Below are 25,313 nucleotides of genomic sequence, written 5' to 3' on the forward strand. Positions count from 1 at the left end.
AGAACGTCGCGTGGGGAGGACGGTGGCCGTCTCTCGGCCCAGGAGAGAGGCGGGAAGAGACTCTCCCTCTGCTTCAGAAGGAGCCGGCCCTGCGGCCTCAGCATCCGAGCCTCAGTCTCCAGGATGGAACAAATGCCGTTTAGGTGACAGTTTTCTAGAAGGACCCCCCCCCCCCCCCCCGCCACCGGCTCCACCGCCAGCTGCGGGGTCTGAGGGCCGCCCGTGTGACTCCCGCGGCACACCTGCCCGCTTAGTCATCCAGCGGCTCACCACCCAGTCTGTGGGGACACGACCACCCAGGGGCGGAGGGGCAGACACGGCCCCACAGGCTAGAAGCACAAGAGGGTGTTATGAGCAACTTAGGCCAGATGGACAAATTCTTTAGACAGACGGAACAGAACTTCCAGAGGAGCATGCCCGTGTGGGACTCTCACCACAGCAGAGACACAGGCAGCGGTGAAAGTCAGCAAGGAAGCCTGGGGCCCAGAGGCTCCAGCGGTCACAAAAGGGAGGTTTTCCAGAGCAGAAAACAGGGACGCGCACTCCTGGCCTTATGCGAAGTCGCTCCGGCCAGCAGGGCGGCACGAAGGCGGTTAGAAACAGGATTACAGGGAAAGAGAGAACAGGCCCTTCATCCAAGAAATGTGTGGAGATGGACAGGAAGAACATGAGAAGGCATTCGGCACCACCTGTTGCCTGGGAAATGCGAACCCAGGCCTCGGTAAGGTCGCCCTTCGTGGGCACCAGATGGCAGCACTCGGTGCAAGGCGGGTGTGCCGCGCGGGGCTTGGGGGCGTCGGCTCTGCTTCGCCAGGACCCCCCCCCCCCCCCCCCCCGTGTCCATAGAAGACACGCCCACACACTCCCAATACCAAAGTGGGCCAAACCCTGCCGTCTGTCCACAGTCTGCTAAAGACTACGTGGGATAAACGAATGCCACGGCCACGGCTGGGATGAAGGCCAGGGAGAATCCTGAACCAAAGCAGCCAGGCAGCCAGAGTCGAGCGTGGGATTCTGGGCGGGGCTGGGAACAGGCCCAGGAGCCGATGGGCACAAAGGTCGCCAAATGCTTTCCGGGGACGAGCAGCCAGGAGGGATGGGGGAGCCCCACCTGGGTGGTGGGTACAAGAACACACACGTGCTCCTGCTCCAGTGTCCCTGTGCCGTGTGAAGAGAGCCGGAGGGAGTGCTCCCCCGCAGTGTGGGGCACAGAAGGCACTCTGGACGGCAGGACACACAAGGGTGGAGGAGGAGGCGGGGCGCCAAGGAGGCACCGGAGGACCGCGGCAGGCGCGTGCCACCCCAGGCCCTGGGAAGGGCAGTTGAGACTGCGGTACGGCCCGGACATGGGGGGGACGGCCCTGGATCGCCCCGTGGCCAGACGTGGCCACCACAGTGCAGGGAGGGGGGATGGGAGAATGGAGGCGGGAAGCAGGTGCGGAGGGAGGGACCCAGACAGAGGACGCGGCCCCTCCAGGAGCTGGGAAAGGCTGGGCTCTGGCCGGGGTCTCCGGCGGAACCCGACCACGAGGCGGGGTGGGTGTGTGTGTGTGTGTGTGTGTGCGCGTGCGTGCGTGTGCTGTTGAAAGCCACTTGGTGGTGCTGTCCCGGGACCTGCAGGGGCCCCCTCGGCGGAACCTCCCAGGCCCCGCGGGCCCCATGCACAGGTGGACACCTGGACGTTCTCACTTACAACGCAGCCAGCACCCGGCAGGTGCCGTGCCCCCAGGCCGAGCCAGCAGGGACGTCTGCACTCTTCTGAGCAGCTGGCCCTGTGGGTGCAACAGGCGGGTAGTCCCTGGGGGACGCTGTGCGCTCCTTACCGGGCTCCTGACGCGTGCTCACACCGAAACTGAATCAGGGTAACGTGAACTGTTTTCCTACCCTCACTGCGTGCGGCTCACACAGCTGAGCCAGAAGCCGCAGGCTCCTGAGTGGCACGCACGTGTGGTTTCCACTGCGAACAGACCCCCGCGACAGTGCGCGTGGCCTGTGGGGACAGGTAGGACGCACATGTGCTCCCTCAGCCTGGGCCTCCTCAGACTCCGACTGGCCCCACCTTTTACCCTGGGAGGAGGAGCCCAGAACGCCAGGGTGGACACAGCGGAAGACGGAGTTCAAAGCCAGCCCCACGGCACACACTGCCCGCGTGCTCACGGACACGAAGAACCACACGGAGCACAGGCCCGCCTGGCCGCGCAGCTCATCTCCGCCTTAACCCAGAGCATTTCTGAAAAACACCGTCTGGGGGACTGGTGGTGACCGTGCAAAACACGTTCAACACCGGAGATTCAGGAACGTTTGCGATTCGAGAGCTGGGGAGGCGGTCTTTACCTCCACTGCTGTGGCAAGCACACACGTGAGCCCACGTCGTGCGTGGGTTTCTGAGAACAGGAAAAGTGAGCCAGAGGAGACACGCTCCACCGGGCCAGGAAAAACGTCACAGCCAAAGAAATTTATTTTAAAATAGAAACATACGTACATTAAGCTTTAAAATAGTCAAATTTTAAACAAAAAGGAAAAAAGCCATTTGATCCCAGTCTCCAAGGAATGGACTTAAAGAGCCACCTGCGCGTGTGGGGAGCGCTCCGGACACCTCGAGAGGCCCCTGGCCCGGGCTCCCCACCCTCCGTGCCGAGCCTCCGATGGTCAGAGCCTGATGCGGGGGCCAGAAGTCTGTCCGCTGGAGCCCCTCCCTAACACGACGCAGAGGGACTCGGGGGGCGACGGGAAACGTTCAGGTTTTGGCAATGCACACGGTGTAATGTCCAGGAAATTCCACCAGAAGCGTCCGAAAATACTCCGCCGACAACCCAGCCCTGCCGCACAGGGGCTGACCGCACGCGGCCGGGTGGGGACTCAATGCGCGTGGGGCTTCCGCTGGGGCTTCTCCTCGTAGGACTCCCCGAACTCGTTCACCCTGCTCTTATCCACGGGGTACAGCCTGCAAGGACAGAGGCCCCCGGGCTCTGCCATCCGCGAAGGGGCTGGAGTCCCAGCAGTTAGGACACAAGACCCCAAGCTGCCGCAGGAGGGATGTCTGGAGTCCCCTCGTGCCCGCCTGACGTGTGTTCACTGTCAGGACGGAGCTCCATGACCGTCCCCAGGCCCTGGGGGTGGCGGCCCCTCCGCGCTCTCCAGACAGTGCTCGTGGCGACTGCCGCCACGCTGGGGGGGGGGGGGGGGGCGGGGGCACGTGAGCAGCAGGGACTGAGCGAGTCGCTCGGGCAGAGACCCGTCCTGCCCGACTAGGCCGTGGGGTGGTCTCTCACTCGGCCTTGCAGGTGACACACGCCACCTGCAAACTGCCTCCGTGCCCAAGGAAGACCCGGGAGGGGCGGCCACACTCACCATCGCTGGTACAGGTACACGAGGAACACCACGTCGTCCCGGAAACACGCCAGCCGGTGGGAGGTGGGCATGGTGATGATGAAGGCAAAGACGTCGTCGATGAAGGTGTTGAAGGCCTGCCACGCGGGACGGGGGAGGTGTGAACACCGGCCGTCAGGGTCTCCTGGACGCCTACCTACCCAGGGGCCGGGGCCCATCACCCTCTCACCGCTCAGCGGGGTCCCGGCGACAACAGATAAGAGAAAAGGAGCGGGTGCGGAAGGATGCTGGACGCCGAGGCGCCCCCTCGCGCACCCGTTCTCCACATACTGCACCCCCACGAGGGCTCCCTTGAAAACCCCGGCTTCTTCCTCCTCAGAGCCACTCGTCTTCACAGAACGAACAGGAAAGCACACCTTAATTCCACCCGCCCTGACAAGCGTGTCACGGCACTTCGCAGCCCGGCCGGTGTGCCCGAGCCCAGGGTCTGCGTCCGCGCGTGGACGTGGGCCTCTGGGGGTGGCTGGGGGTGTGCGCTCTCGCGCGTGTCCCCGAAAAGGAATGTGGCTTCGTCTCGTGCTGCTGTGACAGCTCGAGAACCAGCGTCCCTAAGTCACCACCAGGGGGCCCGCGGTTGAGAAAACCCCTCCACTGGGCGTGGTGGCCCTGAGAAGTTGGGGGGGGGGGGGGCGGGGGGGCACTGACCTTGTAGGTGAAGGCCTTCCAGGGCAGGTGTGCCACCGACTTCATCTGGGGGGCGAGACGCGGCAGATCAGCGGCCGGCGTAGGGAGGACGCGGGCGAGCGTGGGGAGGGCGTGGTCTTACCTTGTAGTTGACGAAGAGCTGGGGCAGCATGAAGAGGAAGCCGAAGGCGTACACCCCTGGGGAGAAGGACGGCAGGCTGGGGTGGCCCCGGGTCCACCTTCAGAGACCGGCTCTCTGCCAGCGGCCCCGCCCACCACCCAGCGCGGCTGCCGGTCACCGTGTCCTGCGCAGACGGCTCGGGCCCGCGAGTGCCCGCGGGGCAGCCAGGCCCGTCAGGTCCTGGGTCTGTGCCCTCTGAGGATGCAGACCCAGCCCACGCACAGGGCTCACGAGCCCCGTGGCCGCCTTCGGAAACTGCACGTCGGACGGCGTTACTTCCTGCCCGCCCCAAAGCGTTTTCACGGGCAGCCTGAGCGGGGCCACCGCTGACAGACCAGGTGTCGGGGGGGCCCCGCCAAAGGGAGCAGGGGTGGCTGGCGGCAGAGGTCCTGCCTGCCCGTCCTCGAACCACACGGGCCACGTGCGGGAACCACAAGGAACAGCCACAGGTGCTACTGGCGCAGCCGAATCCCCACAACTCACCGTTGACGAAGCTATTGATCAGCCAAGAGTACCAGCTGCAAGAGAGACACCGTGATCACTGCCCCTGTCCCGCGGCGCCCGTCCCCCCGGACACTGCAGTGCTGGTGGGGGGACCCGCGGGGACAGCCCTCTTCCCGGAGCGCAAGCGTGAGGTGGTAGCTGCAGGGCTGAGCTGGCCGGTGTCCTCCGTCAGAACCCCCAGCCCTCAGGGTCGCGTCTCCGGGGCTCCTGTGTCCCGAACGCAGCGGCCAGGCCACCCGCCCTAGGCTCCCCTCGCCAGACACGTCCGCCCTCGTTCCTGACACCAGGGCCCTGGACACCTGCATCTCCGTGCCTGCTGCTGGGGAACAGGCCTGGGGAATACCACACGCCGGCCTTGTGCCCTCTGGCCAGGCCGTGTGTCTCCCAGGCGGGGTGGGTGGGGGAGGAGGGGCAGGCCCGGCACGGAGGCCCAGGGGCGTCCCTGGCTGAAGCACGGAAGCTGGCACGTCCTACCTCTTATACTTGACGTTCAGCAGGGAGTAGACGGCGCCACCGATGCACAGGGGGTAGAGAAGATAGGAGAGGTACTTCATGGCCTGCCGGGAACACGGAGCCTCTGTGACAAGCCAACTCGCAACGGGGAAACCGGCAAGGAGGGCACATGGGCCACGACCTTGGGGACCTGAGTCCGGACAGGGGAACCGGCAAGGAGGGCACACAGGCCAACGACCTTGGGGAACCGAGTCGGGACGGTGCTGGGACGGCAGACGCCTGCAGAACGAGGCTCCAGAAGCTAGGCCTGATGCCACACGGACGTTCACAGCATCCGTCCGGCTTGTGAACACCCGGTCGCTGATCAGGAGCGATGGGAAACGGATCTGGAGACGCCCGGCTAGAGCCGTGTGCGCGGAGTGCCCTCGGGGGCTGGGGCTCGTCACCATGCTGACCCTGAGCTTTGCCTCGGCCCTGGCACACAAACACGTGCCCGTCCGAGCGGCAAGTTAACACCGTCCCCACAAGGGAGCCGTCTCCAGGCAACCCGAAAGCTGCAGCTACACCCGCACAGGGGGGTTGGGGATGATGAGGGTCACCGGGGTCTCGGTGACCACGGGAGATCACAGCACGTACCGCAAACTCCCCAAAAATAAATCTCATTACAGGAGAGGAGGAGGCCTCCCGACCGCCCGCGAAGACCGGGCCCGGCTTTCCTGCGAGGCCGGGACGTGGAGCCGCCCCGGAGCCTGCCCCCAAGTCCGAGAGCCCAGGCTGATTGGCATCCCCTCCCACCCCCCACCACTCACCTGAGTGTCGTACTCCTCTGTCTTCCTCTCGGACTCGCTGTAAGTGCCAAACTGTCACAGAACCCAACACAGTCCCGTTAGTTCCAGGCCGCTGGCGGGGATGGCTGCACATGGACCGGCAGGCACGCACAGCCCAGCTGTGCGGTGCAGGGGGCTCAGCCCAGGCGGCCCCCGACAGCCACCTCCCCGCAATCAGGGCCACCCGGGGCCCAGACACGTGCCGCGTGTGCAGAGGCACATCCGCCGGTGTGTCCTGTTGGGCCATGCACCCCCCCCCCCCCCCCCCCCCCCCCCCCCAGCAATCATGGTGCTGGCCACACCCCTGCACTGCACTCAGGTCAGTGAAGGCAGACTCACAGAGGCAGTTCCCAACAGGACAAACTCTGTCCCGGTCCCCAGTTTCCCGTCCTCGACGGGGTGTTGAGCTTCCCTGGATCCGGGTCCCTCCCAGCAGGAGTCAGGCTCGGGACCACAAACCCCAAACTGCTGCTGCACCCCAGCCCAGGCGGTCTGCCCGGAGGCGCGGCAAAATCTTGTCACCGGGGGCAAGGGCCAACCCAGAGCAGCACTACGTGCTGGACTCCAGCGGGGACGGGGTACCAGGCAGCACCACACTGGCCTGCGGGCATGGGAAGAGCGCCCAGAGCCCAGCACGCCTGCATCCCATTCCGCCAGGGCAGGGGGAGCACTCTGTCCCTGACGGGGATGCCCACGCGGGGCCCACACTAGCCACTGCCCACGCTGGCCCGCCAGGAGACCTCAGGGCTGCCAGGGGACCGGCCTCCACTGCACGATGACACCTATGTCTGCCGAGGGGGGGCTCGGAGCCGGAGGCTGGCCAGGTGGCCCAAGGATCACCAGCCCCCGAGTGCGGCGTCCGACTGGGGCACAGCTAGCAGCCGCAAGGCAGACACTCTGGGACCTGAGAATGGGCTGGCGACCGACACACAAAGGAACAAGGTGACTGCTGGTAGGGGTGGGGCGGGGGGAGGCACAGAGCATCCAGGGCAGATGGGGTAGTGGGAGCAGGCAGGGGCAGTGCACAGAGAGTCCAGGGGGGCAGACGGGGGCCAGGGGAGGCACAGAGTGTCCAGGGAGCAGACAGGGTGGGGGGGGGGGGGGCGAGGGGAGGCACAGACCATCCAAGGGGCAGACGAGGAGTGGGGCGGGGAGAGGCACAGAGCGTCCAGGAGCAGATGGGGTGGGGGGACAGTTGTTACTGCACAAACGCCCACCTGGAACTGCGGTCTCAGGCCTCTCCAAACAACACTCATCTTCAAGGCCTTTTTCACCTTCCACAGCTGAAAGAAAGACCGAGAAACACACTTTCACGGCTCTGAGACCCAGGAGTCTCCAGAACTCACCCCCGGGAGGTGACGGACCACAGTGTGTGCCTGCTTGCGCCCCTAGCCTTGACCAGTCACACCACCAAGGCTGACTGGTGCTCATGGGCTCCATGCCAACACTGAGCTCGGCCGCCCTCTGTCCCGAGGGAACCGGCACTCGGCCTGGCTGCCGTCCTCTGGGCCGGCATCCTTCCTGCCTCTTGATTCACCGGCCCCTTCTCCCAGGTGGTCACTGCAAGGCCCCTCGCCTCTGCCCTGAGTCCTGCCGTCTTCGGGGGACCCGCCTCCACAACCCGGTGAGCTGGGTCTCCGCGCTGTGACGGGTGGCTACGGGGGGGGGGGGGGGGGGGGGGGGGGGGGCGTCCTCGCGGCACGGCTCACGGGCAGACCAAGTGCAGTCTCTGGCCCAACGGCCACACGTGCCGGTGCCCACGGCGCATGGGTAGGGCGGAGAACTGTGGCCGGGGCTGAGGCCCGGGACAGGGCAGCCCCGGAGGCCAGAGAACGTCCCAGCCCGCCACCCCCTCTGCTCCCCGCCGTGTCCTGGCCCAAAGCCACCCGCCCCACGGAACCGCTCTCCGAGCCCAGCTCGGCCCGGGCTGTCACGGGGCACCACGTCCCACACGGCCTCATGCGGTGGGCGAGTCGTGTGGCTCCCTGCCTGCCCTGGTAAAACACGTCGCGTGGACAGGTGTGATGGGCGGAAGCTCCAACCCCAGCGACAGGGCCCTTGGCAGCCAGGCTCTGGCGTTCCGGAACTGCGGCAGCTGCTACGCCCCTCCCTGCCTCCGGCAGGGCCACGTCTCTCCCGTGGTTCGGGACCAGGTGCGGCCGAGCACAGCCACACGACTCACCTCGATGGCGGCCCCAATGCCCGCGGGGACCAGCACCAGCAGGCTCGTCTGCTCGTCCAGCAGGAACAGGAAGATGACCACTGTGCTGAATCCACGCCAGAGCACTGGGGGCAGGGCAGGGGGCTGTGCTGAGCGGCCGGCCGCGCCCTGTCCACACCCCACCTGACAGGTCCCATCACGCCCCCCACCCCCCCACGTGCACACTCACCCTCCTACCCGTACCCCCCCCCCCCCCACAGCGTACACAAAGCTTCAAGGGTTTCACCCCCTCCATCCACTGCACCGGACAAGGTGTGTGTGACGTGCAAATGTTCTACAGCGACCACAGAGGCCACAGCACGGAACGCAAGCTCCCCTTCACTACAGAAACGTGTGTGCAGGTACACAAACACACAGAGAGCACGCTGACCAGAGGGGTCACTGGTGGGGATTAGAACCCGCCTCCTTGACCTCTTCCCCTTACCTGTTTCCCTCCCAGCTCCGTGAGAAACTCATCTTTTAAAAACTATACCTTCTCCATAAAGACCGAACTTTACAAAACGCTACAACTGACTGAAAACATGCACTTTCCTAAGGGCCTCTCGCGGGGCAGGAGCGGTGGGGCCAACCCCCGTGGATGCCTGCTAGGGGGACACCTGGCTGCCCCGTGTGCACCGACGGGGACCCACGAGCCCCGCTCACGGCTACTCCCCAGGAAGGGCCGGAGGACTCAGCAGGGGCCCTGTGCCCCCCGAAGAACACCAGAGGAGGACAGGAGGATGTGAGACCCGGCTGACACCGGGGGCCAGCCCAGGTGCCCGGACCACCCCTGGGCACGTCATTTCTGTGGAAGGAAAAGAACTGCCTCTTGAGACGCTTGATTAGCAGCCAAACAGATGGAGGCCAAGATCCCGCGTTGGTGTCACTGCCGGGGGGGCCTGGCGCATGGCCTCGGGTTCACATGCCACAGACAGCCCCTCCGCACCATGTTAGGGTCCAGACTCGCAGGCGCCGCCTGCGCGAGAGCCGGCTCCCCGACTGGCACGGACCAGAGACGACCGCAGACCCCAAGCTCCAAGGCGAAGCCCAGAGATCCGTATCCATCAACAGGACACGGCACTCTGGGAACGGCCGAAACTTGAGGGCACCTACCTGCTTTGGTGGACATTCCAATCATGCTCCTCTTCTTCTTCCAGAAACTGATGTCATTTTTAAATGCCAAGAAGTCAAACAGAAGCTGGAAAGAGAACAGGACGGCAACGTGCAGCTCGCGTCGCTCCGACGGCTCGTCTCTGCCGAGCGAGAGCACAGGTGTGCACGGGACCCGGATCGCAAGCACACAGCCAGGCGGATGCCACACGCCACACCTCGGAAACCCACGGCCTCGTGCCCCACCCAGCATGCTGGGACCGCGGGGCATCTGACCGCTGTCGTGGGCCACACGTCCCGGCTCCCTCGCCAGGTGCTGCCGGCTCTGACCTGGTGCCCAGGCCGTGCACACAGGTCATTCTCACACCCTGCTCCTTTAACAAAACCACTATTTCCCAGCACGCTTTTGGGAAGTTTAGCCAGACTGGCAGCCAATCTCCAGGCACTGGGGGCCCATGCCTGCCCACCTTGACCTCAGATCTAGCACGGCTGCCACGTGGGGGACAGCTTTCCTCCACCAGCTGTAAGACTCCACGCTCAAAAAGGGATTCTACGCAAAGGCTGGGTTTTCAACATCGAAACCACTGCGCTAGAATTATACGATGAGATACTTATTTTGCAAAGCCATTCACTGATCTCGTGGAGTCTGGATTTCTTTTCAAGATGACCCCCGGGGCCAGCAGACAAACCCCAAGTCCTCAAGGTGATCAGCGCCCCAGGTGCAGACACCCCGTCCTGAGCCGGGAGAGGGACCCCCAGCGTGGCGGCCACAGAGTCTCAGGTCGCCACGCCGCACCACGCAAACCCCCGGCCCGGTGCCCACTCACATGAAATGCGGCGACGAAGAAGGTCAGGGCTAAGAAATACAAGTTGGTGTCGACAAAAATGCCTTTCACTTCATCAGCGTCTCTCTCTGAAAACCCTGAACGGAAAAGGAAACGGCACGAGGCGAGCCAGGTCAGCGACGTCCGACGCCAGACACGCGCCTCACGCTCACGGCCACAGACGAGGACAGCTCTCGGCACTGGGAGCGGACACCCGACGCTCTGACGGGAGCCACGGTCAAGGACACCAGCAGGAGGCACCGAGGCTGGAGCCCTGAGCGCGGCTTCCCGGACCCGGAAGTAAAGGTCGGCCCGTGGCCTCACCGAACTGCTGCAGGGAGTACACGGCGTCCTGCATGTGGATCCAGAAGCGCAGCCTCCCCAGCGAGATCTTGTCATAGGACACAGTGAGGGGCAGCTCGGTGCTGGAGCGGTTTATGACCTGGCGGGAAGGACAGCAGGGCGGTGAGGCCGCGCCCTTCCCAGGTCCGCCGCCTGCCCCCCACCCGCTGCCGGGCACTCGCCCCGCGGCTCACCCCCACGCCGCAGGCTCCCCACCGACCACGGCTCCGTGCACTGGAGGCCGACGCTGCACCCCTGGGCCTACTCGACTACCGTCTGTTCCCCATCCCAGGGGGCGGGGGGTGGGGGGGAGGGGTGGCTCCCGCCTCTCTCCGCTCGCCCTCACCCTGGGCTCGAAGCTTTTCTGAGCGACGTGTTCTCGTCTCCTCTGCCACCTGAACCCCGTATCTCTCGAACCCCTGTGTCGGCTTGGCCCTGTACCCCAGCCTCTCGGCACGAGCAGCACCGGCACGCACCAGGAACCCGCTCTTGCGGACGAGCCGGGCACGGGCCCCGCGGGGCCTCCGCACCTCTCCGCAGGGAAGGGAAACCTGGCGGGTGGCACGTGGGGCCCCGGTGTGCGGGCTGAATGCTCCCGGAGAGGCTGACTTGTGGAGGGTCGGCCTGCCCCCCGCAGGGGACAACAGAAAGCCTCAGGAAGATGGGATGCCTGAGCTAAGTGTGCGGAGGCAAGGGGCAGCTGCGAGCGGCTGTGGTCGTGGGCTCTGGCGGCCCACGCTGGCTGCGGTGGCCTTCCACGCCTCCAGGGCCGGTGAGTCCACGGGCACCACACACCCCGTCGTGTGAACATGATGCCACCCGATTCCACCCACAGCAGCTCACTCGGCAGACCCTCCTGGGTGAACAGCGACGTGGCCAGTCCAGCAACAGGGGCGGACCAGGACTGACCAGACGCCAGCCCCAGGCGCTGGGAACCCCCCCCCACCCCCCGACCAGGACTGACCAGATGCCAGGCCTAGGGCCCCCCCACCAACCAGGACTGACCAGACGCCAGGCCCAGGCGCCGGCCCCCCCCGCCTGCCCGACCAGGACTGACCAGACGCCAGGCCCAGGCGCCGGGCCCCCCCCGCCCAACCAGGACTGACCAGACGCCAGGCCCAGGAGCTGGAACGCCCCCCCCCCCCCCCCCCCCAGAACTGACCAGATGCCAGGCCCAGGCGCCGGCCCCCCCCCCCCCCCCAAACAGGACTGACCAGACGCCAGGCCTAGGGCCCCCCCACCAACTGGACTGACCAGACGCCAGGCCCAGGCGCTGGGGCCCCCCCAACCCCCAACCAGGACTGACCAGACACCAGGCCCAGGCGCCGGGCCCCCTCACACCACAGTGGCGCACTGGCTCCAGGGCAGGCAGGCATGGGCCAACCCCACCCACACAGGTGCCACTGCCTAAACCCCAGCAGATTAGCTGTTCCCCAAAGATGGCGTTCCTTCCAGAAAGCAGCCCTGATCCAGACAAAGCATTCGTGTCACGAAGACGCCACAGGAAACGCCGGCGGCCCGTGAGCTCGTTTCCACGTCCAAATAGCAGTGCCACGTCACGAGGCCACTGAACCCACATGATGAGGAGAGCGCAGGCGCCCTGCAGACACGGCCTCGGAGCTCCAGCGGCCCAGCCAGCCAGCAGCCTCTCCACACCACTGCCCGCACCATGGCAGCCCCGGGCCCCCAGAGAGCTGACCACGCGCTTCGACAGAACTGGCCCGGCCCCAGGTCTGCACACAGCAGGAGGGAGGATGACGGTCTGCCCGGGGCCGACGAGCCCCGTAGGTCTAGGTGGCACCCCCAAAGGAAGCGCAGGACCCCGCGTGTTAAGGACCCCGTGGGGCCTCAGTGAACAGCAGTTCAGTGTGACGGTCATTTCTGAGCTCCTTGGTCAGCAGGGGGAGGCAGAGCTGGGGCGGGGGCCCGCGAGGCTGGGCCCCGGGTCAGGTGCTTCCTTTTCCGCTCACTGCCGTGCATCCCACGGGGACCCGAGCTCTCCGTGCCCAGGCTGTCTCATCTGTGAGCAAGGAGCACGGACTCCAGCGCGTGGTAAACGCCCACAGACTGGGATGGCGGCCAGGAGTCACGGGGAGGGCGACCGGTCCGGCTCGTGCCACAGCTCCACAGCCCATGGGGCGAGACCCCAGGACGTTTGTGAAGTGCTCGGCACGGTGCCTGGGGCACCGTAGGTGACCCTCCGTGTCAATGGTCACTGCTGTTGTCACTGCCCGGAAGTCGGCCATCCTGCACTGGCCCTCCAATCCACCCTGCAGGGCAGGGTGCCAGCTCTCCTCCACTCCCACACTCAGCCCTGCCCAGGGCCACCCGGGGTCGGGGGGAACAACTGCGGGCTCCAAGACAGGCGGTGACACTGTGTGGGGCCAGCTCTAAAGGGAGCAGTTTGCTCAGCACCCCCTGAGCCCATCTGTGCCTTTGAGCCAAACAACTAGGGCTTGATGGAAAAACCTTCATGAACTGTTTGTTCGACACTCGGCTCTCCAATGAGCTCTGAGACTCGCCATCCAAGCACTTAATACAGAACTGTTCCAGAGCCTTCCACCACAGAGAGCACAGGGGCTCAGGAAGGGAGTCAGAGGCAGACCGGAGCACAGCTCTGCCAAGTCAGAAAGACGCAGCAAGCTCCTGCGGGGCGACAGCAGCCCAGAGGAGCCACACTTACCATGAGGTCCTTCACCCGATTGCTGAGCTGGTCGATGAACAGGATAGGGAGGTAGTGCACGGTCTTCCCGAGCTGGATCCTGGGGGATCAAGCAGTTCCCAGAGTCACCGTGAACACTTTCACTATTAGAGGAATCAGACGCGGCTCGGAGACGCAGTGCGGAGAAATCCCGCCCATGTCCTCGGGTGTCTCTGGGCACACAGCCCCAGGACACACCTTGCCCACGGAGGCCGAGGGCTCTAACCAGCTGTTCTTCCTTGAAGTCACAGCCGTGGGAGGGAAACCCCAGTGGCCACAGAGCGGAACACCATCCAGGCCACAAAAGAGTGACAGGCCCATCTGTGCCCGGATGCGGGATGGTCAGGGATGCAGAGGGAGAGTGGAAATAAAAACCCACCTGCCTCCCGTACCTTGGAGGCGGTGGGGGCCAGAGAACAGGAGTGGGGGGCTTTCCGTGACCCTTTGTACCGTTTACGTTTCTAATTACGTGACTGTTCCGCACGCTCAAAAATGACACGTACGCATTAAAAAGAAAAAACCCTCACGACGATAGCACGTTCACAACTAACACGTGAAGGAAGACAAGTTTCACTGCAACCGTTTTTAGGTGCTGTGTGACATCGGTAACAGACCTTACTTTAACAGCGGGCTCCCCCAAAACGCAAGGCGGTCTAAGTCATTCACACGATTTCAATGCTTGTTTAACTAGCGATGCTAATGACTAAACGTAACGATCCAAAGACTAGTTTTTAAGTTAACGTAAACAGGTCAAGTTAAAACAAAACACGCGGTCCTAACAGAGGTAATCAGTACGCAGATAGGACAAAAGTCTCAGGGGGTGCAGCACGACACGGTCTCACGCCCTGGTGGCAGTCTCTACCAGCAAGACCTCGAGAGGTTCAGGGGTGCTCGAGGCAGCACTGCGGGCCCCCATTTCTGGATTCTGGTGGGCCACGGACCCCCAGGTGTCCTCCACACCCCACACACCGGGGCCACTCCTGCACCACCAGCTCGAGGCTGGGCACGGGGGCGTGCGCTGCGAAGAGCCACCCTCCTCCCCGGTGGGCCCAGCGGTGCTTACATCTTCATGTACCGATGCACGTCGGCAGGCAGGGAGGCCCCGTCAAAGACAAAGTCGTCCACCATCACGTTCAGCGTCAGTCTTGGTCTCCAGTGAGAAACAGGCTCGTCCAGGGCACTCGGTGGCTTCTTCTCTGCCTCTATCTGCTGCTAAAGGAAATGAGCGGCTCAGCAGGGAAAGCCCAGTGCTGGGTGGAGGCGTGACCGCCGCTCCCCCAGAGCAGCGCCCCTCACTTCCTTCTCTTAACACGAGCCAGAGGGTTGTCATCTAGATCCCCAGCCTGAGCGGGGACCATGAGAAGAGGGAGTCCCGGGACACCTGCAGGAGGGGGCAGGCAATCGGAGCTCACAGCCCCTGCAGCTGGCAGCGAGACTGAGGACACTGGCCCTAGGCCCGGGCCGTCACGTCGTCTGCAAAGACAGGGTCAGGGCTGGGCGTCAGTCGCACACAGAGCTCTATTCAGCAAAGGAGCTACGACTGCCAGGAAGATCTCCCAGATGTAACTGACAAATTCCACCCTGCAGGTGGAAACCATTTCGTGTATCTCCCACCAAAATAGATAGAATACAGCTCCGGTACGTTACGTCAAGAATGGTTTTCTAAGTAATACGAACCGCAAATGTTTATTTGTACGTTGCAGAGATGACTTCACACTGACACCCACCACCTCACTGACTCCCTAGGAAGGCCCCGAGAGGCGGGGCCGTACAGTCCCCCCAAGAAACAGCAGCCGAGGGAGTCCTTCCGAGGAGACCCAGCATGGGGCAGCCTCACAGACACTTCCCATCTGTAAACGAGCTCACCTTCTGGTCCACACAGACCCAAAGACAGAATTCCTCTGCTTTACCCACAGTATCGTCCATAACCACTTAAGCCACTCTAGTCGCCTCGTACACACAGCTTTTCACAGCAGTATGGGACGTGTGCAGTACAGGTATCTGTCCCGTAATCACAAATGACAACTGAGAAGACGCACCGAAGTGCCGTCCTGCCCTACACACAGGGCAGTGAGTCCCCCAGCTGTGAGCGAAGGCTGCGGCCCCACACCTTGATGGGGTGCACACACACTCCCTGGAGGCTGAGAGGGCCCAGGGCCTGAGAAGTAACCTGTCATTGCACTGCTTAGAGCCTACGTCACTAACTTGGCATAAAATTTACCTGCGAGTCACAGGAAGCAATTCTGCTGAAAGACAGACGTGCTTGTCCCTACATCAAACCGTTTCCCTTCCCAACGGTCACCCCAGCTCCCGGTGGAAGCTGCACGTGCAGAAACCTGTGGGTGTGAACTCCACAGGGAGAGCGCAGGCCTCAGTCGGTCAGTGACCTACAGGCACACTCACCTGTGTGATGGATTCACCCGTGAGCAGGTTGACCTCTTCCGGTTTGGGAACCATGTAGGTGGTCAGAGGGCTCACTAGGTGCACCTGCTTCCCATCATGCCACGGCAGAATGCCAGCATGATGGAGGAAGATGTACGCATACAACGTCCCGTTATTTCTAGTTTTCTTTGGTACGGAAACGTTAACCGTCCTAAAACAAAAGAAACGACCTGTTTTACAAGCACGTGCATGTCAGCTGCCTTGTACGTGCACACAGCACAGGTTACCCAAGTACCTCTATAAATCATGCCGTTTCAAACTAATTTTAGCTCAGACGTACCGAAAACGCACCCACCTGCAAAGACTTTACCGAAATCCTGAAAGTGCAGATGCTCACAGACCGTTTTCTAAAACCACGGGCAGCATTTCCTGCCTACATTTCGCAGCGCTCAGGGAAGGCAGGAACGCGCCTTGGTCACAGGGCTCACGTGGCCAGGCAGGCAGTGGCTGACCCCAACCGCACGTATTTCCCCTGTCTGCTGCACTGCCTCCCGCAGCTCTCGAATGGGGCAGGCTGGCCAGAGGACGCTCGTGCCAACGCACCACACATTCCCGCTATTTTGTCTGAAATCACCCAGACGACACACAGGAAAAAAGGGGACCCCGGACAAGCAGGTTGCTTTTCGACTTCTACTTCTGAAATCTTAAAGCTAGAACGACACAGCAAGTATAACTTCCCACGCTCCCTCTTCGTACCTGAGCATTTACATCACTACACTGACCTAACTGGCAACTTTCGCCAGGAAGAGAGAGACAAGCTGTCTGCTGTGGGAAGCCACGTCACCCCCACCTCATCTCGTCCTCTGGAAACGCCCATGGCTGCCGTGCATCCTGGGACCGTCGGACACTGGAAGCTACCTTTTAAGGAACAAACTCATCACCTCCTACTTTCACATAGAACAAAACTTGGCTAGTTTACGTATCACAAACGAGGGCAGTTAAAAGCCGCCCCACTCACGAGACGGAAGGGAACAGTGCTTCTCCACGCTAACTTCCTTACACATGACACTGCCTTTTCCACAACCTAAACGTTACCAGCACTTACCCCATCACTGGCACACGCTGTCCCCCAATCATACCTCTCAAATTTCGACTCCACGTCAAAGTCTTCCACGTTCAAGACCAGATCCACGTTGTTTTCAGCACCAAGGTTGGACCGCGTGGTGGTGTACACGCTGAGCTGGAAAGGAGCGTCAAGAAAGTTAGCTCTGCAAGGACCCCCCACACCCCCCCTCGGCAGAAAACACGCATCCAACTGCTACACCCGCGGTGGCAATCTGACCAGCTACCAAATGGGAAAAGGTTTCACTTTAGCTCCCATCGCGCCAGGAAAGGATCTGCTGTGTCCACTGCAAACAAGCTGAGGCGTGCAGCTGAGCAGAACAGGGCAGGGACCCGGGCGCCTTCAAGAGGCGGGACGAGGGGTAAGGGGGCAGCGCCCCGAGCCCTCCCGGAGCCACCATGCACCAAGACCTGGAGCAAGTGGGGCTGGGGGGCTGTCCTGGACCTGGCTCGGTAAGAAGGGACCCCAGCCCGGCCCCCAGGTAGTCCCCGCCGCCGCACCTCCTCGGCGCTCACCTGCAGCTTGGGCCTCCGCGCCAGGTAGGGCTGGATGCAGTTGCCGTCGCTGCCGCACGGCCGGGTGTAGACGATGCCGTACATGACCCAGCAGGTGTGCACCACGTACACCACGAACACGCCCACGACCAGGCTGGTGAAGGAGCTGCGACCGCTCCACATGGCGCCGCCGCCCCCCGGGCCGAGAGCGGCGCCCACCCCGGCCCGGCTCGCAGCCGCGGGCCCCGCCGCCCGCCCGGCGCGCCGCCGGCCACTCCGGCCGCCGCCGCTCACGCAAGAGCCGTCTCGCGCCGCCGCCACCGCCGCGGGGGAACGAACGCACCGCGCACCGCGGGCCGCCGGCCGCCCAGCATGCTCCCGCCGCCCTCCGACCGACCTGTCGCCGCGGGATTCGCCGCCCCGCGGCCGCTTCCGGGTCCCGTGCCTCCCGCCGGAAGTGGGCGCGCCGCGCGGCCCCCTGGGAAACGCAGTCCAGCCAACGACGCACGCGCACGCACGCGTCAGGGGCGCGACGCACGCTGGTGACGGCTCCCGCCCGCGTCCTCCTCCCGGCTTGCCTCGCGGGTTCCGGGCGCTTGGGCTGGGGCCTGTCGAGGGCGGAGGGGTCGCGAGGGGAGCGGGACGGGGAACCGGGTGGTGAGGCGGCCGGCAGGGGGCGCCAGGCAGAGGGGGATGGGGCGCGGCGGCGCGGCTGCGAGGCGGTCGCGAGGGGCCGGGGACGGAGGGGGCCGGTGGGGGCCGGTGGGGAGGGGCGGTGAGACGGGGGCGGGTCGAGGCGGGGGCGGGGCATGGCGGAGGCGAGGCATGGCGGAGGCGGGGCATGGACCGGGGGCCGAAGCGGAGCCGTCGCCTTGGGGTCGCGGGGTCTCCGAGGCACCGCCTCACATCCGCGGACACTGGCTGGACCACCCCCTACCGCCCAGCCGGGGGGACTGCGCTGTCCCCAGGCCTACCGGGCCCACAAGTGGGTGCAATGTTGACATTTGGGAAAGCTGGTTGGAGGCGATACAGAGACCGTGTGGTGTTCTTGAAACCCTTTCTACGTCTGGAGTTAACGTCAAAATAGAGGAAAATGGTCAATAGACTCCCGAAAATTAGAGACCTGATTTCAGGTGGTTATTTCAATAGGAGCCTCTTGGGGGGGGCGGTGCGATTTTGAAGAAACAACACCGCAGAGAGGGGGGCCTGGGGAGGGGTCTTCCCCTTGAAGCGCCCCTGCCCGCACCCGGGCTTGCTCAGCCAGGGGCTGTAGCTCCTAGTCCCAGGTTCGGCGGCGCTGCGAACCTTCGGGGGAAAGCTGTCCCGGTTCGCCCGCGGGCCCGCGCCCTTCCTGCTTCCATGCTAAGTTGGCAGAGCTCCCCGGGCCGCGGGCCAGCCCTCTGCAGGGGCTTGCTTTTCCTGCCTGATGGCGGGAGACTCGCGTGAGGCACCTAGAGAAATGGCAAGCGCTATTCCTGGTTTTCAGAGGAGGAGGCAAACTGCTTTAGGGTGGGGGCTTGGGCGGGAATTCGTGGGGCAGTAGATGTGCTGTGGACGGGACGTGACTTCATGCAGAGATGGAGACCTCCGGGAACAAGGCACTGAGGCTGAGCGCAGGGAGGCCTTGGACCACCTGCTCCTAGGATCTGGGCCAGAGATTGGGGGGGCCACTAGGAACTTTCCTCCGCACGTTCTCCCTTGTAGAATCCACTCCTGGCTCTGTTGGTTCAACCGATGGAATGGTGTGTCACAGACCGTCTCCACCCTCCCCTATCTGGTCTGTCCTCTGCTTTAGCAAACCTGCCTCTTCTTACCCTGAGTGTAAAATCCACCCTTCTTAACAGGCTTACCAGTCCTCTGCAACCAAGGCCACAGAGCCACCTTTACCCCTGAGCCATCGCGCTCCTGCCACACCTAAGGAGCCCCTGCTTGCACTCTGCTGCTCTGGTCTACACAGTGTAGGAAGGAATGCCAGGCTAATTAGTCTACAGGGAACAAAGACCAGCTCCAGCTGTGTGAGCACAAGAGGGCCTCAGCGGGACACGAGGGACATGGGGGGTCTTGTGGAATCTGAAGGCCAGGATGCAGCCAGGCCTCAGGAAGGGGCCGCAAAGCCCCAAGAACGCTGAGGTTCATACTCCTCTCCCTCTCAGACTGACTTTTGATCTGGTTTGTACTCTGTCCCAGGTGTAGAGATTTATTGGCAACTGGGGGCAAAAGCCACACCCTGACGCAGAGTGTCCTGCCGCTCATGAATCTAAAGCCAATGCAGGCAGGTCAGGTCCAAGGATCCAGAGGGGGTCCTGCGGGACCAGGCACGAGTGTCCCCGGCCCTCTGCAGGATAGAAATTGAATGTGAGCCAGCAGGAGGTGAGTGCAGAGTGTACTGAAGGTATAAACAGAATGCAGGTACGGAGTGTCTGGGAGACTCCGGAAAGGAAAGGAGAGAATCTCATCTTGCTTGGGGCCTGCTGTGTAGGTCCCCTCAGTCCCCCAGCTGCCCTTCATCAGTTATCCTCAGAGCCAGGGAGCCTTGGCATCCACACATCTGTTCCTGGTGGTCTGGTTATTCTCACCTGGTTCTTCCTTAGATGTCGTCTATTGTGCCGGAAGACTTGAGATAAACGTTGGCTTCTTGTCCCTTATAAGGAGGACACGCACTGTTGGTGCTACAAGGCGTGTGTAAAGTGGGGATGCGGGTCCTAGCAGGAATAGGATCAGGAAAAGGAGTGAAAAGCAGATTTTTACAAAGTCCTTCAGTTTCCCTATGTCACATCTGTAAAAAAGCCTTGCATGGGGGCACCTGGGTGGCTCAGGTTTGTGAGCTCAAGCCCCACATCAGACTCCGAGAAGACTGCGGAGCCTGCTTCTGATTTTCTCTCTCCCTCTCTCTCTGCCCCTCCCCCACTTGCACTCGCTCTCTCGCAAAATAAAGAGACAATAAATAAATAAATAAATAAATAAATAAATAAATAAATAAATAAATGCCTTGCATGGCTTTCTGGAAGGTCAGATAGAAACCCGGTGCCTTGCGGGGACTTGGGGACCCAGCTTCTAGACTGCAGATCACTCCCAAGTGTCCAGCCCGGACCTGCCTGATGCTTGGCCCTCCTAGCAAGGGCATGGCTCCCACAGGACTTTCCTTCCCACCCATGAGACGTATCCCACTGTCAGTTCCTTATAGGAGCTCTTGTGTACAGGGTTAGCCCTCCTGTTGCTGGTTGGTGGTGGGATACTCACGTGTTGCGCGTGGGTGTCTGGTTAGGGACCCTTGAAAGCTAACCATTCTCCTGCACGGTGAGGCTGTTGTTCATTCCCAGGGCCCCTCAAATGTGAGTCCAGGGTGACAGCGCGGAGCCTGACACGGGGCTCGGTCGCACGAACCATGAGATCATGACCGAGCCAATATCAACAGTCAGACGCTTAACTGACTGTGCCCCCCAGGTGCCCTTATTTTTAACTTTTTTGAGGAGCCGCCGTACTGTTCACAGTGGCTGCACCGGCTTGCATTCCCACCAACAGTGCACGAGGGTTCCTTTTAATCCACATTCTCACCAACACTGGTTGTTTCTTTTGTTTTTGATTTTAGCCATTCTGAGGAGTGTGAGGTGCTACCTCATTGTGGTTTTGATTCGCATTTCCTTGATGATGAGGAATGTTGAACATCTTTTCGTGTGTCTGTTGGTCATCTCTGTGTTTGGAGAAATACCTGTTCATGTCTTCTGCCCGTTTTTTAGTTGGAAATTTTGTGTTTTGAGTATTGAGTCGTATTAGGTTCTTTATGTATTTTGGATTACGAACCCTTTATTGGCTATGTCATTGGCACATGTCTTCTCCCATTCTGTAGGTTGTCTTTTAGTTTTGTTGACTGTGTCCTTCCCCGTGCAGAAGCTTTTTCATTTTGGTGCAGTTTCTTTTTGCTATTTTATTATTGGTGTCTCAGAAGACATCGCTGGAAAAAAGGAAAAAAGTTGCTATGGGCCGTAACAACTTTGGACAGCAAAGTTCTAGTCTGTTCTCCTGTTGCTTCCTTCTAACTTGTCATACGTTTCACTTCTATGTATGCCGTCAAGTCCACGATAACATCGTCCTTTTTGCTTTAAACGGTCAGCTGTGCTTTGAATAAGTTAAGCAGGAGCACAGATGCTTGACATCAGTTCACGTGCACCCACCTGCTCTCTTGGCTCCTTCGTGCGTGTCTTGATTTCTAGCTGCTCTTTACTCCTTTGCTTCCGTGGCTTTTTTAAAGCACTTCTTACGACGTAGGTCCAGTGGTGGTGGATTGTGTCAACCATTTTTGAATGAAAATACTTTTAACTTGCCTTCATTTTTTTATTTCCTCAAATTTATTTTTCAGGAGTGACTGAAATAAAAAAATACAACGGAGTCCCACCATCATGGAAATGGCCTTAAGAGATAAAAGGGTCAGACAAACATCATTGCTTCCCATTTCCAACCAGTAGTTATCGTTGATAAACAGAGGGCCAAAAGTCTGTCAAGAATCCTCAAGAGATGTTCTCTGATACAACATGCCTGTTCACAGGGGGAAACACTAGCGTAACTTGCACGAGCTTCTCGACTCGTCACACGAGACAAGTGCAGAAGCGCCCCATGCATCTGAGAACGCTGGACTAGCCCCCTTGTAGAAAGCTTTGCCTCCTTCCTTGTGGGGTGTCCTGCTCGGGCAGCGAAGCGAGCCTGTGGACCCGATGTCCGATGAACAGCGTCAAACAGATGGGAGTCAGCCCCGCAGCCGCTGTGACGGGTCGTGCCGTCATCTGGCTGAGGAACGTGTGTGTATTCTCGGGACCTGGGAGCGACCCCTTTGCAGCGGCACAGACGCTGAGGTAGGCAGCTCGGGACATGAGAACACCCTCCACAGCTCAGGCCCTCCATCCCACCGGATTTGTAGATCTCACCCAGGCAGTCATCGAGGCCCCTGGGTTCCCTCTCCGGTCCAGCTTGGCCCGCATCAGCTGCCAGACGGGTACGAACAAAATCCAGAGGATACACAAAACACGGGGATGTGGCCCCAGCGGCACCACCTGATGCCACATGCCCTGCAAAGTAGCGCCGAATTGGGCTCTGTGGTCCACACCACCCGGGAAGACCCGCTTGTGTTTATCTTTGAAGGCGAAGTTGAGAGCCTGGGTGGGGAAGTATCTGACGACGTTGGCCGGTGACCACGCCAGGAGGACAGGACCCCCTGCTCCTTGGGGACACGAACCTCACAGCCTGTGATGCCCTTGCATCGCTGTCGGTGGCGATGTGCTTGCTGGCACCCTGCACCTGCGGCGGCAGCTTGACCCGCTCGACGGGCACTGTCGTGGTCTCAGAGATGGTCTCGGGCGCTGCACCCGCGAAGGACACCGTGGCTTCTGTCACGTTCCAAGGAAAGAGGAGGCAGGTGACTGGGGGAATGTGGTAGGAACCGGCTGGAACTCCAGGCCCCTGGGCTGCCTTTGTTTTTTGGAAAGGTATTTTCAGTAATTGTAGAGTCCCGGGTTGACACGCGTGTTTTCTTCACACTGTTGCAGTACCTTCTGGCCTGTGTTGTTTCTGATGAGAAATTAACAGTTATTTCTGGTCCTGTTTCTCTGCCTAGAGTGTGTCCCTTTTCTCTGGCTGGTTTTAGAATTTTTTTAAAGCCATTGCCTTTTTAGCAATTCGGCGGTGACGTGCGGTAGCGTGGTTTCTCTTGTCTGTCCCGCTGGATGCTTACCGGACTCCTTTACTTTGGGAGTCTCATCAAATTTGCAAATGTGCAGCCAAGAAGCCTTTAAATATTTGGTCTGCCTCCTCTTTGGAGTCCAGCTGTGTGTATATCAGACAGCTTGACGCTGTTCGATGGTGAGGAAGGTCTGTTTAGTTTTTCAATTTTTCCCCCTTCCCATACTTAGGTTTGGACCCTTTCTAACGTTATGTATCCAGGTTCACTGACTCTTTTTTGTATTTTCCAAACTGCTAAGCTTATCCTGTGAATTTTCCATTTCAGTTGTTCTGTTTTTCATTTCTGGAAGTTCCATTGAGTTTTACAATCTTTTGCGTGTCCTGGAGAAAACCCCATGTGGCAGATAGATCTCTTTCTTCTATCTTTGTGCAGGCACACTTCTCCATTTTGGGGGGTGTAACAGTTTATTCGACTACCTCCCTGTTAATAGACACCTGAGTTGTTTCTAGCCTTTAACTATGAAAACTTGGACTATAACGCGTGACCTCGAACATACGTTTTTCCATGTCTTAATTTGCCAGTGTGTTTTTGAGGTAGATCCTTGGACGGGGAACTGTCGATTCAAACGATGGACGTGGGGACGCTTCTCCAGCGGCTGCCCGGCGCCTCCCCTCGGGTGGCAGGCTGCTGGTATCCTGCTGGCAAAGGCTGAGGAAACCTGTTTCTCTGTAGCTGTGCCAGCAGAGGACAGTGTCCGACCTGTGGAGTTCTGCCGGTCTGACAGGTGAGATGCTGTCCCTCGACTCGGGGTCGTTTTCGTTTCTGTTTCCCTGATCGTGGGGAATAAGCGGCCTCGGGAGCAGGAGCTGTGGCTATTCCGGGTCCCGGGCCGTGGTGCGCTTGCGGTGTTTCTGAGCTAAGGAGCAGCCCCCGCCGCGGGTCACCGGGTCTCAGTGCATCGGAGACCGGCTCTGCGGGGCTCGTCCAGTAAAAACAAGATCCTGTCGGTGGGCTGCTGGGTCCGGGAAGTTGGAAACTGCAGTTGAGGCGCCACCTAGGTGCACACCTTAGAGAGAACAGCTGCCAGAGGCAGTTTGGGGTAGGCGCCCAGCTCTGCGCATCTTCTCTGGGATCAAGTGGGTTTCTTCGCGTTATCTCAGAAAGTCAGGCGGCCGCAGCCGGGGAGCCCGGAAGGTGGCCCCCGTTCTCAGGTGAGGTGTGGGCTCCCTGGCGCTCTCCTTCATGTGGTCAGCATAGTGCGCCCACGGCAGAGCGGTCAGGAAGGGTAAGGATCAGAGGCCCCCGGAGTTGTGCCTGGCACGGAGGAGTGGCCACGTTGCGTGGACCACCCCCGTCATCTTCGCTGGTTAGAACGCCCGTGCGCGAGGTGTCGGGTGGGCTGGGGTAAGAGAGGGGAGGGCCAGGCCCTGGGCTCTGAGTGAGTTCTCGTGGCTGCCGTAACTGGGTCCCACAGGTGGGCGGCTTAGCCGTCAGACATTTACTTCTCCCGGTGCTGGAGGCTGGGAGGCTGGGAGGCTGGGACGCGGGTGGGGGCGGAGCGGGTTCCTCCTGAGGCCTCTCTGCTTGGCCTGTATGTGCCGACTCTGTGTCCTCACCTGGCCGTCCCCGTGCGTGTCTGTGTCCGGTCTCGTCTTCCTAGGAGGACACGGGTCATGTGGATCAGGGACACCCTAGTGACCTGCTTTGGCTTGACCACCTCTGTAGACCTGACGTCCAAACGCAGTCACGTTCTAAGGAGTTAGGAGTCAGGGCTTCAACAGACGAACTTGCAGAAAACGATTCCTTCCATAGCAGCCCTCAATTCTGTTGCAAATCCCCCCAGTGTGTCTCTGTAATTAATCCCTGTTGTTTTGAGGGTCGGAGGAAATGCCGGGGGCACGTGAGGTCGTGGGAAGGGGGGAGATGCGGGCCAAGCCAGGACTGTGTGTCCCTCTGCGTCCCTGACACTTGAGTGCACGCTGGTCCCTGGAGATGCTCCCCAGCCTCCTGTTGGAGGGGGCTGGTGTCGGAAAGGGGAGGTCCAGTGTCACCCCAGGAGGGTCTCAGGAGAAAGGGCGGTCCAGTGTCTTGCTAGGAGGTCTCAGGAGGACGTTTGGCCTGTTCAGGTGTCGGGAGCTGGGTGGGGGGAGGGGTCCCTTGATTCCACTGCCCTCGGGGCAGCGCTGATGGTCCCCAGGGTTAGGCCTCATCAACAGCCCCATTTCCCGGTGGAAAATCAATGAGATTACAGGTTTCAGCCTTAGAACACAGGAGCACTATTATTATCTTACAAAAAGCCAGGCTGGCCTTCCCGCAACGCTTTTAATACGACTTAGTGTCAATATTGGGGTTCGCAGTTACCTCAGGAAACCCGTCTTGAACAAATAATGGATTCTATTCTCTGGAACACACGGGCCGCCAAACAATGTCTGGAAGCCGACTGGCTCATGGAAACAGCTCTTTTAGTGGCAGGAAGAAGTCAGCTGG

At 61.1% G+C, this 25,313-nt stretch overlaps 1 protein-coding gene and 1 pseudogene across 4 annotated transcripts; both read right to left on the minus strand.

Annotated features, from left to right (window-relative positions):
* Nucleotides 1-2,440: 2,440 nt before the first annotated feature.
* Nucleotides 2,441-17,607, minus strand: CLPTM1L (CLPTM1 like). 4 transcript variants are annotated; one of them, XM_058712367.1, is made up of 17 exons: nucleotides 17,177-17,605; nucleotides 16,678-16,778; nucleotides 15,560-15,749; nucleotides 14,220-14,368; nucleotides 13,139-13,217; nucleotides 10,438-10,555; nucleotides 10,117-10,211; nucleotides 9,293-9,377; nucleotides 8,162-8,265; nucleotides 7,197-7,262; nucleotides 5,962-6,012; nucleotides 5,174-5,256; nucleotides 4,679-4,713; nucleotides 4,157-4,212; nucleotides 4,036-4,080; nucleotides 3,352-3,467; nucleotides 2,441-2,944 (listed from the first exon to the last, which is right to left on the minus strand). In XM_058712367.1, the coding sequence occupies exons 1-17, from the start codon at nucleotides 17,336-17,338 to the stop codon at nucleotides 2,860-2,862; spliced, it is 1,620 nt and encodes a 539-aa protein (XP_058568350.1). In that variant the 5' UTR covers nucleotides 17,339-17,605; the 3' UTR covers nucleotides 2,441-2,859. The 4 variants fall into 4 exon arrangements, with proteins under 4 accessions (XP_058568350.1, XP_058568433.1, XP_058568187.1 ...); XM_058712450.1 differs by having other exon boundaries at nucleotides 14,220-14,365; nucleotides 17,177-17,603; XM_058712204.1 differs by lacking the exon at nucleotides 2,441-2,944 and adding an exon at nucleotides 2,962-3,168 and having other exon boundaries at nucleotides 17,177-17,607.
* Nucleotides 17,608-21,786: 4,179 nt separating this feature from the next.
* On the minus strand, nucleotides 21,787-24,501 carry LOC131489245 (ADP/ATP translocase 2-like; annotated as a pseudogene).
* Nucleotides 24,502-25,313: the final 812 nt, after the last annotated feature.

The sequence above is a fragment of the Neofelis nebulosa genome, chromosome 1, assembly GCF_028018385.1.
Source record: "Neofelis nebulosa isolate mNeoNeb1 chromosome 1, mNeoNeb1.pri, whole genome shotgun sequence".
Classification (NCBI taxonomy): domain Eukaryota; kingdom Metazoa; phylum Chordata; class Mammalia; order Carnivora; family Felidae; genus Neofelis; species Neofelis nebulosa.

Excerpts from the sequence above, each read along its gene's own strand:
- CLPTM1L (XM_058712204.1), bottom strand. The coding sequence starts at position 17,338 with ATGTGGAGCGGTCGCAGCTCCTTCACCAGCCTGGTCGTGGGCGTGTTC. Across the intron at positions 15,750-16,677 it reads GTGGAGTCGAAATTTGAGAG|GACGGTTAACGTTTCCGTAC; the intron begins GTATGATTGGGG and ends CTTTTGTTTTAG. Across the intron at positions 9,378-10,116 it reads TCTTCGTCGCCGCATTTCAT|CTTCTGTTTGACTTCTTGGC; the intron begins GTGAGTGGGCAC and ends TTCTCTTTCCAG.